This window comes from Brachypodium distachyon, chromosome 1, assembly GCF_000005505.3.
Source record: "Brachypodium distachyon strain Bd21 chromosome 1, Brachypodium_distachyon_v3.0, whole genome shotgun sequence".
NCBI classification, from domain to species: Eukaryota; Viridiplantae; Streptophyta; class Magnoliopsida; order Poales; family Poaceae; genus Brachypodium; species Brachypodium distachyon.
Window position 1 is genome coordinate 5,732,946 of NC_016131.3, and position 18,105 is coordinate 5,751,050.

General features: G+C 52.1%; 4 protein-coding genes across 5 annotated transcripts; all 4 read right to left on the reverse strand.

Moving 5' to 3' along the window:
- Positions 1-5: 5 nt before the first annotated feature.
- Positions 6-4,586, reverse strand: LOC106865839 (UDP-glycosyltransferase 83A1-like). 2 transcript variants are annotated; one of them, XM_024457910.1, is made up of 4 exons: positions 3,841-4,586; positions 1,567-3,714; positions 764-844; positions 6-290 (listed from the first exon to the last, which is right to left on the reverse strand). In XM_024457910.1, the coding sequence occupies exons 1-2, from the start codon at positions 4,340-4,342 to the stop codon at positions 2,828-2,830; spliced, it is 1,389 nt and encodes a 462-aa protein (XP_024313678.1). In that variant the 5' UTR covers positions 4,343-4,586; the 3' UTR covers positions 6-290; positions 764-844; positions 1,567-2,827. The 2 variants fall into 2 exon arrangements, with proteins under 2 accessions (XP_024313678.1, XP_024313679.1); XM_024457911.1 differs by lacking the exon at positions 764-844.
- A 477-nt stretch (positions 4,587-5,063) lies between these two features.
- On the reverse strand, positions 5,064-6,918 carry LOC112270144 (UDP-glycosyltransferase 83A1-like). Its single transcript, XM_024457909.1, has one exon. It carries the CDS (start codon positions 6,649-6,651, stop codon positions 5,224-5,226), a length of 1,428 nt encoding a protein of 475 aa, XP_024313677.1. The 5' UTR covers positions 6,652-6,918; the 3' UTR covers positions 5,064-5,223.
- A 385-nt stretch (positions 6,919-7,303) lies between these two features.
- LOC100826591 (UDP-glycosyltransferase 83A1) lies at positions 7,304-9,033 on the reverse strand. The gene is made up of 3 exons (XM_024457912.1): positions 8,498-9,033; positions 7,860-8,404; positions 7,304-7,768 (listed from the first exon to the last, which is right to left on the reverse strand). Exons 1-3 carry the CDS (start codon positions 8,973-8,975, stop codon positions 7,421-7,423), a joined length of 1,371 nt encoding a protein of 456 aa, XP_024313680.1. The 5' UTR covers positions 8,976-9,033; the 3' UTR covers positions 7,304-7,420.
- Positions 9,034-14,788: 5,755 nt separating this feature from the next.
- On the reverse strand, positions 14,789-17,620 carry LOC100829644 (UDP-glycosyltransferase 83A1). Its single transcript, XM_024457872.1, has 3 exons — positions 16,946-17,620; positions 15,338-15,876; positions 14,789-15,239 (listed from the first exon to the last, which is right to left on the reverse strand). Exons 1-3 carry the CDS (start codon positions 17,598-17,600, stop codon positions 14,892-14,894), a joined length of 1,542 nt encoding a protein of 513 aa, XP_024313640.1. The 5' UTR covers positions 17,601-17,620; the 3' UTR covers positions 14,789-14,891.
- Between the last annotated feature and the right edge of the window lie 485 nt (positions 17,621-18,105).

The following is an 18,105-nucleotide window of genomic DNA, read 5'->3' on the forward strand; positions in this document are numbered from 1 at the left end:
AAATATTAACCAATCGAAACTGCATAGAACAAAAATTGTTTATCATTCTTTGTCTTCATCCAAATAACATGTTCATGATCAATATCAAGTGTTGCTGCTACACGGCTACACCAAAAAACATCTGTATTGTAGCCTTAACAAATAAGTAAATGGCTAGAGTTTTCTATGCTCATGAGCAGCGAGGAGAAAATAAGTGCTACTGTTCAGGACACATGGAAGAAAGCTCCAAACAACGCATCTTGATCTACAACAGGCTCATGGGTAGAAACATTTGAGCTGACATCATGCTCCTGAAAATAAGATGACACACATTTTAGGAATTTGATGAAGGCCTGTACAATAATTGGGCAGCATAACGACCGTAAATATGACAATTTGGCCATAAGAGAAGATCATTGATTGTGCACCATTCAGTTGAATCATTGCATCCACATGTGCATAAGCATTTAAACCGTACAATTTGAAGATTAACTTCCGGTTGATGTATATGGTGCCCGTCCAGATTGTCAGGAGGACTATTTTGTATGAACTTCCCCTTACTGTCTTTAATAGAAAGACATTACTTGGTAAGATCAGAGCACAGTTGCTATTAGTTGGTTACACGAAAAGAAATATCATAGCACCGAGTGATCTAAGGCAACTAAAGCAAACACCCATGGCAAACATTTCCGCATATCTATTCTGTAAATAAGATGAATGAATCGGAGAAGTCGCTAGCATTGTACTTAAGTAAAGAAACTGCAATAGTAAAAGGAAAACTCACTTAATCCTTAAGCAGTTTCTTTTCTGTACTACAATACAGTTCGCTTATGTCAGAAGACATTACAGAAATTCTGGATATTTCCTGCATAAAGTAAGATACATAATCACTGAGTCGGATGCATTCTGAAGTTGACAATACAGAAGGTTAATCTGGTGATAGATCTTCTTCTGTCTTTTTCTTATAGTTTTATATTTCTGTTCTTTCTCCGAAATTCTATTTCAAATATATACAGAAAATGCCAAAAACCATATTTCTGTTTTTTTTTCTCTGAAACTGTCTAAATATATACAGGAATAAGGGTACCTAATCAGATTATATGGCAAATTGACAAAACATTCCATTGGCATCAACAGTTGCAGGATATCCCACCCATCAGTTAGCAGCCTAACGCTGCAATATAACGTTGAACTGAACTGAACCTGCTTCCTCAAAACAGCAACAAAAACACAACTACAAAGGATTGTGAAATAATTTGACTGGCATGTGTAGAGCTCTTCCAAACTCAACCCGGATGTCTCCCATGCTAATTAAAATATAAGACCTTCAGCATTCTACATAACCAAAAACAAGTCTTCCCATGTTAAAAGTAACCTCTTTGTTTTATTAAGGATACAAAAGCATAAACACCTATTGATAACAAACTCAGTGAGCAGAAAAACAGGGATGATCGTAGGACTTCTTGAATCCTATCGCTTGCTAAGAATAGATCGTGATAGGCGTCAATTGTAAATTTCTATGATACAAGAACATCTTTAGATGACATCTTTTGGTGGGTAAAAAGTGGGGAAGGGAGATGAGCTCACCATGGATGGATTGGCGGGCTCAGGCGGGGCAGCCACGTTGGGGGAGCTTAGGCGATGGCGACGTGCGGCGACCGGAGAGGTGGACGACGCGGGGCAGATCGGGGCATGGGAGCTTCGAGCGATGGCGAAGGCGTGCTCCATCAACGGCGCGGTGGTTGTCGAAGCAGAGGACCGCGACCACCACCGCCGTCGGAGCACGAAATGGCCGCCTCCTCCAGCAGCAAGGGAAGGCGGGGCCACCAGCGGCCTCGCTCGCTGCACTGTCTGCCGGATCCGGACCCTTGATGGCCGGATCTGGGGAAGACGAAGGGAGTTGGATCCTCCTTACCGACGATTTGGGGAGGAGGGCGGCGCGACCAGGCCGGGTAGCGGTGGCGTCTGTGGAAAGGGGGAAGAAGGGAGACGGTAGGAAGGAAGAAGAGAAGGTAGAGGGCCGGCGGCAGGGGGGATAAGGGAGCACGGTGGTGGGGCGGTCCTCGGAGGAAGGCGGCTGGGAACGGCGGGGCGAGAGGAGGAAGGAGGCTGAGATTGTTTTTTAGACATGAGAATTATCTTTTGTTCTCTATAGTGGCATTCTTTACCTAAGGCTAATATTACCTCTAGGTATAGTTTACTCCACATTTATTTTTGGATGCAAATTTTCTTTACCTAAAGTTACACTGTTTGCACGTTTACTTTACCTTGAAAAAAGAAATCAGCTCTAGGTGAAGATTGATATCCTAGGGAAACCTGTGATTTCTAGTAGTGAGAAAATCACTTAATATAGGACAGAGGGAGTAGTTAATATCACCGAAATGATTAATCGGTCAGATGCAAATGTTGGCGTTATAAACTTTAATTGCATATCACGATCTAAATCACATACAAATTAAAGGCTCTTTCGTCTTTAAAACATGATTTAACTCAATATAGTTACATACCTCCGGATGCAGTGACTCTTGTTCTTATGACCCAAACTTTATTTGAATGTATTAGTACTATATCATGTACTTTCCGTCCGGATACAAATCCAAGTCACTTATTTCCGGACGGAGGGAGTAAAAAAAAACAGCTCTTAGAAACGGCTAGCGAGTGACCATGAGCCGAATTTAATTTTCTTATATCTATATACTGTTCTAATATCACTTATAGGATACACACCTATTATTAGCTTAACGTTATTTGATAGCTATGCGTGACAGAAAATTATAGATGAATAATACGTGTCGGCGCAATTGGAGAGAACACGGTGCTAATTAGCATAGAGATGTTCTCTCAAAAATTACTGCTCTGTAAGCAAATCCACGAGCTTGAGCAGGTTCAGACGCGAGGACCCTCCCTCTGCGATGCTCGCGCACGCCGCGTCCTTCCACACGGCCGCCCTCACCCTGGTCTCCTCGTCGCCCATCAGCCGCGCCACCTTGCTCCGTATCTCCTCCTTGGTCATCACCCCTCGCTCGTCGGCGCAGAGCTTGACGCCGTTGCGCCACACGTTGCAGACGTAGCTCTGGTTGCAGAACTGGTCGGCGAAGTAAGGCCAGCACAGGAGCGGCACCCCGTGCCGCACCCCTTCCATGGTGGAGTTCCAGCCGCAGTGCGTCAGGAAGCAGGCGACGGCAGGGTGCGAGAGCACGCGCTGCTGGGGCGCCCAGCCGACGACCAGCCCTTTGCCCTCCACGCGGCGCCTGAAGGCTTCGAACCAGTCTTCCCCGACTCCGGCGGTGAAGTTTGGCCGGACCACCCACAGGAACGGCCGGCCCGTGAGCTCCAGCCCGCCGGCCAGCTCCTGGAACCGCGCCGCGTCGAACACGGTGAAGCTCCCGAACGCCACGTAGACGACGGAGCCGCGGGCCTGGGCGTCGAGCCAGGGGAGGCAGGCCGGGTCCTCGGGCCAGAATTGGCCCGCCGACCTCGACGCCGCCGCCGCCTCCAGCGGGCCAACGGGCAGCGCGTGGGGCACCATGGCCAGCGCCTCCGATTCGATCGCCTCGAACGTGTTGCAGATGACCGTGTCGGCCTGCTGTATCGCCGGGTTGGTCTTGAGCAGGTTCTGGATGATCACCTTGCGCCTCTCCGGCGAGCTGCTCAGGCTCGCCCAGGGGATCTCCGCCGCCTCGATCGGCGGCATCTTCGGGCTCAGACGGATCGTCTCGTTCCTCGTCACATTCCCTGCATTTTCTTACATGTTGTAGTCATGTATACTCGATCTCTCAGTTTATTTAACAACGAGTCAATAACATGCTCTGTTCATGGCGGTGAATGAATTCGATTCGATTTCGAGTTCTCGATCCTTACCGCATTCGTCGAGGATGCCCTGCTCGATGAGCGTGGGGACGTGCAACCGGAGCGCGAAGGCGGCGGCGGAGAACGTCGAGAACAAGGCGACGCGGACACCCGCCGCGGGGTCGGCCAGGTCCAGCGCCCAGCTCATGGACACGTCGGCGATGACCCACCTGGTCTTCCTGGACCTGATCATCTCCTGGAGGGGGCCGAGCATGGCGGCCGGCAAGCCGTCGGCCAGCATGGCAATATCGGTGCGGTCGCCGTCGGGGCCCATGCCGTCCGGGAACGAAACCATGTGGATGCCGTCGGGGAGCACGGCGTCTCCTCCTCCTCCTCCTGTCTCGGCCGCCAGGGCTTGGAGGACGCGGCCATGGTTGAAGTCGGTGTTCACGAAGACGACCTGGAGCCCGTGGTGGACGAGCCGGTGGGAGAGCTCCATGAGCGGCATGACGTGGCCTTGTGCAGGGAAGGGCAGCACCATGACGTGAGGCCGAGGAGCAAGGGGAGCAGCCATGGATGATGATTGGTTCCGGCCGGCCTTGCCTGCAATGGAGCTGTACGGAATATATGTAATGGAGCTGAGGCCTGAGGAGGCCGGCTACAGGAGCATGTACGTGAGCTGTGGAAGAGCTTTAGCTGTTGGATTTGGATAGGTGCATGCTACATGGACCGTTTGGGAAAGATAGATATGGGAGCTCGCTTGCCAGTGGCCAACTTGCCATTTCGTTGTGGATACCGGATAGAGATTGTCCGCCGATCGAAGTTGTCAACCGCCCGGCCCGGGTGTACACTGTACAGTGCTTATTGCATCAGACCATGCATCACCAAATTTGTACCCTTACTCTATTTGGACTCGGGCCAACAAATTTGATTGGACCACGTGACAGCACGCCACGGCCGGGCCGGGCGGATCCAATCTAGAGGAGCCATTGTTGTCCCCCTCCAATTGATTTTACAAACTTAGGAGCCAAGTTTTCATCATTGATATATCACTCAGCTTAACATGTGCTCCTCTCAATTATCTCTTCCGTGGCTCCCCTCTACACTTCTGCAGAACGGGAGAAACTAGTGTCGATCGCTGCAAACCCCCAATTGCTCCAGAAATGACGAGAGTGTGGCGATCTATCGAGAATTCGAGATGTACTTGTATCTTGGGCGCATGTGACAAACATCTGCAGTCGTACAGGATAGACGTACGTACGGACCACACAATTATTTCCTTGAGATGAGATGTCTGCTGACGAGCTGCTACACGCAGAAAGCTCTTTTCCTTTTCGAAACTAACAGACAGAAGCTCGACGAGACCCAAAACCCAGCACTGCGAAATCACGCGACAAGTTTCTCATTGCAAGCTTACTTCTCATTTCAGTGTTTCGACAAGAATAATCTATATACTTAACTCGCCGATCCTCGAACGAGGTCCACGAACCGTGCGAGATTCCGGCGCGACGACCCGCCGTCCCCGAGGGCCCGTCTCGCGACGTCCCTTAGCGCGAGCGCCCTGGCCTTCGTCTCCGCGTCGCCAAGCAGCTCCTCCACCTTGCCCCTGATCGCCTCCCTCCCCACGACCCGCCCCGCTTCGCTCTCCTCGCCGGCCGGGGCCGCCACCGCCTGCAGCCCCGTCCTCCACACGTCACAGACGTAGCTCCGGTTGAGGAACTGGTCGGCGAAGTATGGCCAGCACAGCACGGGCACGCCGTTGGTCACGGCCTCCATGGTCGAGTTCCAGCCGCAGTGCGACACGAAGCACGCCGTGGCCGGGTGCGCCAGCACCCGCTGCTGCGGGCACCAGCCCGCCACGCGCCCGCGCGGCCCGGCCCGCCGCCGGAGGTCCTCCACCACCCACGGCCCGCTATCCACGGAGTCCGGCCTCACCACCCACAGGAACGGCCGGCCCGCCAGCGCCAGCGCCTCCGCCAGCTCCACCAGCTGCGCCGCGCCGAAGACGGCGAAGCTGCCGAACGCCACGTACACCACGGACCCCGCCGCCTGCGCGTCCAGCCACGCCGCGCATGACTCATCCTCGGCCCAGAAGCTCCCCACCGGCTTGTTGTCTCCGTCAGCAGCACCGGCGGAACCGGAGATCAGCGGGCCCACGGGGATGACCTTGGGGAACAGCGCGAAGGCTCCCGGCTCGAGCTCTTGGACCGAGTTGCACACGACGGCCTCGGCGTGGTGGATGGCCGCGTTGTTCCGGAGGATGAACTGGAAGATAGCCGGCTGTCCCTCGGGGTCCCCGGCGCGGTTCCACGAGATCTCCGAGGGGTCAATGGCCGGCATCAACGGTGCCAGCTGAAACGGGCCGGGCCGCTTCGGCAGGCCTCTCTCGTCCACGACGCCGTCCCGTATCATCTCGGGGATGCTGGTCCTCGTCGCGAACATGGCCGCCGCCGACGGGTTGAAGGCTGCGACCCGGAGCCCGAGCCGCCTCGCCACGGGAAAGGCCCACGCCATGTTCGCGTCAGCGATCAGCCACGTGAGCTCTCGTTCGCCCCCCGTTGATTCGGAGATCCTTCCGATGAGCTTCTCCAGCTCGCCGGGCATGACCTCCGAGAAGGACTGCGTGAGAAGGCTGAGGTCCTTCCGGTCCTCGCCGTGGCCCAGCCCGTCTGGAATGGACACCATATCGATCCCGTTCCCTCCGATGCTGTTGCTCTCGCCGTCTTTGGAAGCCAGAGCGCCGAGAATGAGGCTGTGGTTGAGCTCGGTGTTGACGAAGGTGACCTTGACGCCGTGCTCGACGAGGCGGTGGGAGAGCTCCATTAGAGGGATGACATGGCCCTGCGCCGGGAAGGGCAGGACCAAGACATGGGGCGTGGCCATGGCGATCGATCTAGTGCTGGGAATTGGTTGTCAGCTTACTTCGGACGACACTTGCTTGCTGTCATAGCATGGCATGCCACTCTGTCCGCAAAAAAGATCCTACGGAGTACCTTAATTAATGAACAGCAGCAGTCCCGTTCATATTTAAAGAACTACTTTGTCTCTATGTGCGTGAAATAATCTGAAGCAAGAAGAACTCGAGCATCTGCAATAAGAATCTGTTCTTGTCCGCTGCGTGGACGATGTGTCGACGTTTGTGAGTTTGTGCTGTGTGTGACCATGAGGTTTTGTTCCGTACCAGCCCAGTCGTTTCTACGGGAAAATGTCATGTGATGCAAGATAAAAAATCGCGTGGACGGCTTCAGCTTTAGGCACACGCGCGCGAGAGTTCTCCTTCCTCATCGGTGGTATCGTTCAAAGCTGGGCCGTGAATTCGCTAGGGGCCTGTTCCGGCACGCATCAAGACATCAAGTAGGCCGCGTAAACCCACAGGCCACCAGCCCATGTTCCTTCTTCTGCTCCACTTTTCCTCGACCGAGCCTGTCCGTTTCATCTCACGTGCGACCGTCGGTCGGTTTCCTCTGACAGTTTGACCGAGCAGGCTGCAACTTTATGAAACTTGAACAACATGAGAATAACTAGCGACACTCACTGCACGTTGCAAATCGAGAGTTTCATTCATCAACCAACAGAAGACTCACAGACTACAATCAAGTTGTAGGCAATTACTAATAAGAAAATCTGGCGCCGCGTTAATCGGGGAGCTCACTCACTCTGACAACAGACTGACAAACTTCTTAAAATTCTGATACGACGAGCCGCCAACACTGACGCTCCTACGAGCTGCATCCTTCAGAACCCGGGCCCTCTCTGCAATCCCCTGGTCGCCGATGATCTGCTCCAGTTTCGTGTTCACCTCCTCCTTGGTCACCACCCCGTCGTCGCCGGGCGCCACGGCCAAGCCGGTCCTCCAGATGTCGCAGACATAGCTCCTGTTCGCGAACTGGTCGACGAAGTAGGGCCAGCACAGGATCGGCACGCCGTTCCTGACACCCTCCATCGTCGAGTTCCACCCGCAGTGCGACACGAAGCACGCTACCGCGCGGTGCGCCAGAACCTATATATAAAGAAAACAGACAAACAGTCGTTCGTTGATCACGACCTGACAGACAAGGCTAATATGATACGGAGTAGTTAATGTAACGCACCTGCTGCTGGGGACACCAGTTGACGACCATGCCGTTGCCGTTACCGGCAACGCGGCTCGGGAACTCGTCGAACCACGCCTTGCCCAGGCCGCCGGAGGTGAAGTCCGGGCGCACGACCCACAAGAACGGCCGGCCGGTGAGCTCCAGACCCTCGGCGAGCTCCCGGAACTGCCGCGGGTCGAAGACGGCGAAGCTGCCGAACGCGACGTACACGACGGAGCTGTCCGGATGCGCGTCCAGCCACGCCAGGCACCTCGTGTCCTCCGGCAAGAGCTGGCCCACGGGCTTCCGGAGCTCCTGGTCGGCGCACAACGGGCCGATGGGCACTATGTCGGGGAACAGCTCGAACGCTGCAGTCTCGGCGTCCAGGAACGAGTTGCACACGACGATCTCGGCGAGGCTCGTCGCCTGGGTGTTCCGGGACACCAGCCGGAAGGACACCTCCTGCCCCTCGGTCGCGCCGTCGATGCTCCACGGCATGTGCGACGTGTACATCGGCGGTACATTGGGGAACAGCTCGAACGCCCCTGTTCGTTTCGGGAAGCCTGCATACATTCACAGAAAAATGTCAATGTCAATCCCTCTGTTTAGCAGGCAAAGTAAGCAGGGAATCAAAGAATGGATCTGTAATTTGGTACCCTTGTCGTCGAAGAAGCCGTCCTGTATCAGCTGGGGAACCCTGAGCAGCGTCCCGAGGCCGGCCCCGGACGCCGGCCAGACACAGGCGACCAGGACGCCGAGCTTCTTGGCGACCTCGAAGCACAGCCCCATGTTGGCGTCGCCGACGAGCCACTTCACCCCGGTCTCCCTGATGAGCTCCTCCACGTAGCCCGGTATGCGCCGCGAGACCCCGTCCAGGAACTTGCAGAGGTCCCTGCGGTCGTCGCCGTCGGCCAGGCCGTCCGGAATGGAGACCAGGCGGATCCCGGGCATGGCATCGCTGTTTTCGTCGTCCCGCCGCAGGGCGTTGAGGACGAGCGCGTGGATGGGCTCGGTGCAGACGAAGGTGACCTGAAAGCCGTGGTCGACGAGGCGGTGCGAGAGTTCCATCAGCGGCGTGACGTGGCCCTGCGCCGGGAACGGGAGCACCATGACGTGAGGCGCCGCGGAGGCCATGATCGCTAGCTACCGTGTGCCGGTCGAATTGGCAAGAGGATAAGAGGATGTAAGTATCTAAGGATTTAAATATTATATCTTAGTTGGATTAAAGAGAAAAGGAGAGAAGAGAGGTGGGCTACTATCTAATAGCCAGCTGCAGCACGTGCTCCTAAGCACTCTATGGGACTATAATGTGGGCCTCCTCATAACAAAGTAGTACATTCTTGGAGCCACCTTATTATACATGCTAACTATATGTTAGATAAAGATGACATGACAAAAACTTATAGCCAACAGCAAAGTAGACTATTAATCTTGCTCTAAGTAACCCTTAGAAAAAAAATTTGGTAAGTAACCAATGGCACAGCTTAACTGTCACTGCGCTGTCGGAACTGAATATCAGACAAGACCACTCTCGAGTGAGATAATGCACAAGGATTATTAATTTCAGATGTGTTAGATGTCAGCTGGTTATTGGATGGTGCTGTTTCTAGTTAAAATAGGGGTTTTCAGTGTGTGAGTGGCGCACCCAAACCTTCTTAGTTTAATACGTCCCGGATTGGAAAAATGGTGTATTAAACTGCAGAATAAATAGGGACGCGTGCAAGCACTATTTTTAATCCATATATAGTCAACACAGCATCGTCAAATAATTGAGGTCACAAACAGCAGGAGGGCTCTATTGCACAAGTGACAGGTGTGATCCATGGTTGAAATAGGATCCTATGAAACTGGTTGATTGGTTCAGTTTCTAGAGTTTTTCCATGAACCCAAATATAGTGATCAGTTTCTTCGGATCGATGGATGTTTATGCAGTAGTGTGGTACATATTATGATCGTCGTGGAAGGACAACACTAAAATTTTGGGACGTGTTTTTTCAAAAATGGGTGTCTTCCCGCCTCCGCATCGAAAGATGTACACAACCAATTTATTGCAAAATTATATCATCACTTTTATTAGATTAGACTTTAGAGAAGGTCGACATACACTCAACATGAATAACACAATGATATTCTTTAAATATGTTTGGTTGACTCTTGGAACCCAACCTATTTCTCGTGTCATACACGATTGGTTGCTCGCAGAGTTCCCAACCTCCCAAGGCAAACTCAAGGTTATCTCAAAACTTCGCTAGTTCTAGTTGTCGCGCTAACTTTCGGAATCCGAAATTAGGACATCTTCAAGACTCTGATGTGAGGAAAAAGTGGGTGTTAATCAATTTTCATAGCCTTATGGCCCAGCCTTATACATCGTGGGGGTTGGGCATAAGGAAAAATATTTAAGAACCCTCCATAGCAGTGTGGTTAGGCCACAAGCGAATAAAATACGATAAATAAACATTAATATTTATGACATGCATGTTCCATCGATCTGAAAAAAAGCTATAAGCATTGCATGATTTCTACTTTGATATAGCACATGAGGTAGGGGCCTAGCTAACTTATGGTCTAGTTGTCAAATAAGAATGGAGATACCAAGAGCTTCCATTGAATTCATTCGTGTGAGAATGGAGAATAAGTATAACCCTGGGGAGGTATGTAGAAAGCAAGGGGTCCATAAAAATCACAAAAAGAAGAGGAGTAAGAAGGTGAATTTTTGTCCATGCGAACCATATGAATTATACAATGAATGCTTATGATAAAAGCTTACTAATTTTTAATAAATGTGACCATAATTTTCGATAAAGGTGTACTTTTTACTTTAATATATTTCTAAAAAGAGCGTTGATTTAATTGTTCAAATAACTCATTATAGAGAACTCATTTTGTTTCTGAGGGAATATAAAGAACTCAATTTTTTTGTTTGAGCGAAGGTATAAAGAACTCAATTTTTTTTTGAGAGCAACAATCTGGTTTTATTGATTTAAGCGACAAAGTACAAAAGATCGATACACGAACGAACATAAATAACAAAGATACTCAACAAAACTAAAAGCTTCATTGTAGTCCTTCGAAGAAAATTTCTCTTGATCCATCCTTCGCATCTTGATACTTCTCCACATATTCGTTGACAAAATTACAGAATACCATGCTTGCACAAGCTGAACTAACCTCAGAGGTTTAGAAAAGCCGCATGAGCCGCCCACCTCAAACGGTGAGAATGTAAGATCATTGAGCGCACCCATGGCCGGGGTAATACCCTTTGCGAGACAAACTGTAAAATTGCTTCTCCGTCGATGAATCCACAAGGAAAAAGACCAGCAATCCGAAAGACGTGTCGTGAGAACCACTGACTCCATGACACAGGTTGCAACACCTACACTGGGACGATGAAGGAGCCAGGACACCAATCTTCTAGACGACGGCGTCTCCATCGTCAAGACGCCACCGAGAAGCACATAAAAACCTAGCGAAAGAAGATAGCAAAACTTGATGCTAGAAGTTGATCCGTGGTTCTTCTCGTCTCTTAAGGCCAGATCGGTCGTGAGGAACGAGAGGAACCGCTGAAGATTGAAATTTCTTCAAAAGAAGACGGCGGCTAGGGTTTCTTTTCATGGGCCTGCTAAAAAGGAGAAACAGCCAGAGCAAGTCCTGGGCGGCGTTTGTGGCCTTGTGGCCTGAGAGGTGTGGCCAGTTGGAAGCAGCGAACCACCGATGGGCCGGTCTGGCCGGTTACAAGACAAGTAGTACCATGATGACGTTAGCTTGCCGATCAGCCGAATTCGGTTCCGGTATGAATTTGCGTTCCCGATTCAGATTCGAATTCAGATTCGAGGGATGATTTATATTGAATCGCAGTTTTACGAGACTTTGTCTACAACAGAAGGGAGATGCAGACAGAGGGATTGTGCTAATACCCGCGCTCATCATGCCAAAGCGGCCAGAGGACGGCACCCGCGGAGGCGGCGGCCGCGCAGCCAAGCGTCCTCGCCGGCGGAGGCACCTCTACCTCGTCACCGACGACTGGGAGCAGGGATACAGCATCCGCAAGCTAGACCTGGAGGAGGATCACGACGCCGATCCCGACGCTTACACCGACGACAAGGAGCAGCAACCTGCAGGCACCCTGCCACTGGTGGTCTTCCGCCTAGAAGCTCCGCACGAAGGGGCCCATCACTTCGCGGCGGCCTTCGGCACCAAGATCATGGCCTTGCACCACACGCCCAGGCGCTACGTCCCCGTCTTCGACGTCCGCACCCGCTGCCTGACCTTCGGCCCTCGGATGCGCCGGAACCCGAGCGCCCCCATCTACGTGCCCGTCGGCGACAACAAGCTCTTCGGCCTGGATTTCCGCACCTTCCAGATGCTCCACCCGCCTCCGCCACCGGTCGACCCAAACCTCAACATCGTCGTCCCCAAGTGGCCGTCGTGGCGCCGCCTCCCGGAACCGCCTTTCGCGCACGAGCGTGTCACCTCTCACACCGTGCACCCCGACGGGCAGACGATCTTGGTCAGCGTGAGCAACAGAAGAACCGGCGGCACCTTCGCCTTCGACACCGCGGCGAGCTCCCCCGAGTGGACGCGCACCGGCGACTGGCAGCTGCCGTTCAGAGGCCCCGCACACTGTGACTCTGAGCTGGACGCGTGGGTCGGGCTCGCCCGGGACCCGGACGCCCTCGGCCACCTCTGCTCTTGCGACGTCCCGTGTGCTACCGACGACGACGGCGGCGGGCAGGCGCGCCCGGCCTGGAAGCTCAGCAAGGAGAAGCTATTCTGCGAGGACCCGACGGAGAAGCACGTCGGAGCGACGCTCGTCCACTTGGGCGGCGGGGGGTGCAGGAGCAGGTTCTGCCTCTTGCAGTGCTTCTCCGTCGACGGCCGCGAGGAGGGCGCGTACAAGGAGTTCATGCCTGAGCGCGAGCGGCATCTGCTTCGGCTGACCACGTTTTCACTCAAGTATGACAAGAACGGAGACCTGCGAACCGCGGCACGCCGTCGGGTTCGATCCTTCGAATTGGCTAACGCAGAGACGAAGTACGGCGACTTCTTGATGAATCCCATGGCCTTCTGGATGTAAAGAGCAACAGCTTTTGCAATGTGCTCTTAGTGTTTCCAAGTGTTTTGTCACATCCTATGATATCTGATGTACTACTTGCTTAAGTCGACCCTATCACATACTCCCTCGGCCCCTCCGTCACATATTATGTGATTCAAATTTGCTCACATATGGATGTATTCATGTTTAAAACGCGTCTAGATATATGTAATAAAAAGTCATTTAATATGGGACGGAGGGAGTATTTTTTTTGGACGAAACGACACAGCGTGCCATTCATATATCAAAGAGGGTTGAGAACCATTCATATATCAAAGAGGGTTGAGAAGAACTCAACCCAGAAAGTAACAATTACAAACACTGAAACAAAAAAGAAAGACAAATAAACAAGAGGCTATACAACGGAGGTACAAGCTCAGGGAACATCATCACTCCCAGACACCAGAGCGCCTAAGTCAGAGGTGTCAACCAGACCCATAGGGAAGCTTCAGCCTTGATGGCCGAGATCAGAGAGGGCGCCGGTCTATGTAGACCGTTAAAAATTCTGTTGTTTCTCTCCTTCCAAACGGACCAAAGGGTTAGGATGAACAGGGAAGACGCCGCCCGCGAAGATTTGCGACCCATCATCGTGAGAACCCTATCAGAAATATGAACCCACCAGTGCTTGATCGAGGTGGGATCAACCCACCCGGCAGGATTGAACGCCAGCACATTGCACCAGTCCGCAATCCCCGACCAAACCTGTCTGGCATAACAACAATCAGCGAAGATGTGTAGAGCGTTCTCCACAGCATGCAGGCAGAAGGGGCACCTCTTGAAGTTCTCAATTCCTTTTCGCTAGAGAAGATCAGCCGTGGGGATGCGCTCTTGAACCAGCAGCCAAGCAAAAAAATTGCGCCGCTCGGGCGCCCAGCAACCCCAAAAAAGATCAATGAAAGGTTGGCGCACGGTGCCAAGGAACTGGGCTAGATAAGTCGACTGGCTGTATAGGAGCTGGAGGCGGTGAGCTTCCAGGACACCGCGTCCGGGCGATCTTCGAACAAGGTGGTTTGGGAGACGATGGAGAAGATGCGAACGAACTCACCAAGCTCATCAGCGGAGAGGGCAGGTGGCAAATCCCGAATCCATTTGTCGTCTACAAGCCCATGTCGAAGACAACGATTCTTCCTCCGAGACTTGATAAAGAGAAGAGGCGCCAGGTCCATGAGCCTACGACCCGAAGCCCAGGCATCTTGCCAGAAGTTGACAGTCAAACCGTCCCCGATCGAGATGGCCGCAAAGGCCGAAAACAGCGACTCGTCATCAGCGGAGATGGGCATCTCCAATTCCTGCCAAGGTTTATTCGGCTCCGTCCATCTCAGCCAGGCCCAGCGCAAGCGAAGAGCCAAAGCAAATTTGAAGATGTCAATGACACCAAGGCCACCCAAAGTCTTCGGCTTGCAAACATCAGACCACCTGACGAGACAGCTGGTGCCACTGCAGTCAACATCACCCTTCCACAGCCACCCACGAGCATGACGAAGCTTGTCAATTTTCTTCATAACCCAAATTATGAAGAAAATTATGGCAGAGAGGAAGAACACCGGTAGCGCTGAAAGCACCGCACGCAGCAAGACAAGCCGGCCGCCCTTGCTCTGCAGTTTCTTCTTGTACCCTGCAACCCTAGCCGAGATTTTGTCGATGAGCGGTTGAAATAGCACCTTCCTGGGCTGAGAGAGAGAGAGGGAGTATATTCATATCCTTGTCTTGTTGCTTGTCCGTATTTATCCCGTTTATTGCAGCAAAACAACATCAATCTCCTTAACAGCTTGAGAATCCGGAGCTGCTCTCTAACAGACCTGACGTTCTTCAACTGAACCAACTGTGAGTCAGTAATGCAGGATATAGGCAGAGGTTTGGCTCAGCAAAGGCCGAAAGGCGTACTGCTCGTTGTATTGTCACTTGGATATGCATTAAGCGTTTCAGGAATTTCCTGTTACAGAAAAAACTGATGCAGCTCACTCCATCAGGAGATCAATGAATTTCTTGAAATTCTCGTACGAGGAGCCGCCCTCAACGATGCTGCTCCGAGCGGCATCCCTGAGCACCCGTGCCCTCTCCCCGATTCCCTCGTCGCCGATGACCTGTTCCAGCTTGCTCCTTACCTCTTCCTTGGTCACGACTCCATCCTCACCGGCTGCAACGGCCAAACCGGTCATCCAGATGTCACAGATGTAGCTCCGGTTCGCGAACTGGTCGGCGAAGTAGGGCCAGCACAGGATCGGCACGCCGTTCCTGACCCCCTCCGTCGTCGAGTTCCACCCGCAGTGCGACACGAAGCACGCCACCGAGGGGTGCGCTAGAACCTACATGTGGAAACGGGTCAGATCAATGCAGAAACATCACTGGCGAGCGAGCTCCATCAATGCCTTTCGTGGAATGGTACAGTAATCTATACCCGTACCTGCTGCTGGGGGCACCAGCTGACGATCATGCCGTTGCCGGCGACACGGCTCTGGAACTCGTCGAACCACGCCTTGCTAAGGCCGCCGGAGGTGAAGTCCGGGCGCACCACCCACAAGAACGGCCGGCCGGTGAGCTCCAGCCCCTCGGCGAGCTCTTGGAACTGCCGCGGGTTAAATGTGGTCAAGCTGCCGAACGCCACGTACACGACGGAGCTGCGTGCGCGCGCGTCGAGCCACTCCAAGCAACTCGCGTCCTCCGGCCAGAACTGCCCGACGGGCTTCCGGAGCTCCTGGTCGGCGAACAGCGGGCCGATGGGCACTATGTCGGGGAAGAGCTCGAATGCCGTGGTCTCAGCGTCGAGGAACGAGTTGCACACGGTGATCTCGGCGAGGATGGGCGAGTGGGCGTACCCGGACATGAGCTCGAACACTGCCTGCTCCTCATCTGGTGGGCCGTCCAGGCTCCACGGCATGTGCGACGCGTAGATGGGCGGCATCTTGGGCGCGACTTCATATGTCCCCTGCCGCTTTGGGATGCCTGCGTTTATTCAGGTGTTACCTTTGTTTGCTTCAAGTAAAAAAGAAAAGAAAATGGTTGATTCTTCATCATCTGAAAAATCTGCCATGTCGGACGGTGAGAAGAAACATACAATCGAAAAAACAGCACTTTTGCACAATCGCGTTGAATTTAAGGGAATCTAGGCTACCGGCGCAGTAGCGAAGTTGTTGAATTTTGTCCATCATTTTGATGTTTTAATTGCAAATTACTCAGTTTTCTTAATTCTCAGTTGCCTGGCATTGCTAATAATAATTTGTTCACTTATTGGAGGTGTACAACTTTTGTGAAATTTAAGTGTATTATTTTGTACTTCCTCCTATCTATCATATGTGTCGCTAATTTAGTATAAAATCGTACTAAACCAGCGACACTTATTATGAATTAGAGAGAGTTTATCTAGTGATTTCGAGATGAGAAAGTTTGGATCTTCAGCCAAAGGTTTAAATACGTGACCAATAAAATGAAAAAAGAAACAGTGCAGTGGTTGTGAGTTCTTAAATTTCAAGCCCAATTATTGTAGTTTTCAACATTTACTCTCTTTTGTTTGTTTCGGTCAGTCTCGTCACCTTCGTATTGAATTCCACGCCATGCCCTTTCGCCTTATATGTGAAAAAACCATATGTCATATATGATACGGGGAATCCCACCTTTTCGAAAAAATAAAATATGTCATATGATATCATATGAGTGAGATGATTGACTTTCTTCTGATATGTGAAAAAACCATATGAGTACGAGACTACCAGTGATAGAATTGCTGATAGTTTTGGCAGTAGACTGTATCATATCGGTTTTGCTATGTAGAAGCCGATTGTTTTTAGTTAGAGATCAGTCGATGTTTTTGACCATCGGATCTTAATCCAACGATAGCACATGTGAGATGAGAGAAATGACCTTAGATCTTACTCGTTCTGATACGCTAATCGAGACTTCAAGGACTTCTGCTTAAAAATGAGTAATCCAGAAATAGCCACATCCATATATATTATATAGTAGTACAAGAAGTAACAAGGAGCGGCAGAAGCGTAGAACAATGGATCTTTCCTACCTTTTTCATCGATGAAGCCATCCTGTATCATCTTGGGGATCGCGAACGACGTCCCAAGGCACGCCGCGGCCGCCGGCCAGACGCCGGCGACCCGGACACCGAGGTTCTTGGCGACCTGGAAGCAGAACCACATGTTGACGTCCGCCACGAGCCACTTCACCTTGGCCGCCCCGGACGCCTCCGTCTCCCTGATGAGGTCCTCCAGGAAGCCCGGCACGCGCCGCCAGACCGCGTCCAGGAACTTGCAGAGGTCCCTGCGGTCATCGCCGTCGGCCATGCCGTCCGGTACGGGCACCAGGCGGATCCCTTCCACCGTGTCTCCGCTGCCGCCGTCGCCGGTTCGGCGCAGGGCGTTGAGAAGGAGCCCGTGGGTGAGCCCGGTGCAGACGAAGGTGACCTGGAAGCCGCGCTCGACGAGGCGGTGCGAGAGCTCCATGAGCGGCGTCACGTGGCCCTGCGCCGGGAACGGCAGCACCATGACGTGAGGCGCCGCGGCGGCCATGTCGTTGTATGTGATATGGGGATTTCCGGATGGGTATCCGAAGCTAGCTAGCTGCCGTTTGCCCGTTTGGATCAAAGAGCAAGTAACCAACGTATGAATTGCACAGAGAGAGTGAGAAACGGAGAGACTAATAACGGCGCCCTGTTTTGGCATTTCTGCGCGTCTGCTCGCTGCTCACGCTCGTCGTTTCCTCTCTTGCCGTGGAGTGATCGGGCGGCTGCCGGCTATCGCCAGCAATGCTGAAAGCTTGGACTGGAACGGTTGGAACCCGTTTTCTCATTGGCCGCGGGAGAAGGACGAAGGATTTTGGTTTTTTACCGGAGAGTTTGATTCCTGTTGGGCTTACAAGCATCACTCTAACCGTTGGTTCTCAAGGGCCGGCTTCTTTGATTCAAAGATTTTTCGTATGAAACATGAAAGATTGAAATTCTTAAAAAAAATCCTGTGCAAGTCGTTTGAATCGTAGGATTGAATCTCATAGAAAATTTTCTAATGATTTCTTTACACTAAATTTCATCGGCTTTTTTATCCCTATGTGAGTCACTTGATTTCATGATTTGTATGATCGCTAATCTTGATCTTGCACCCTTTCTGACTCGATTACTCGAACACAAATGTTCTCTCATTCTGAATTAATTCTTGAACCCTAGCAAGTGGA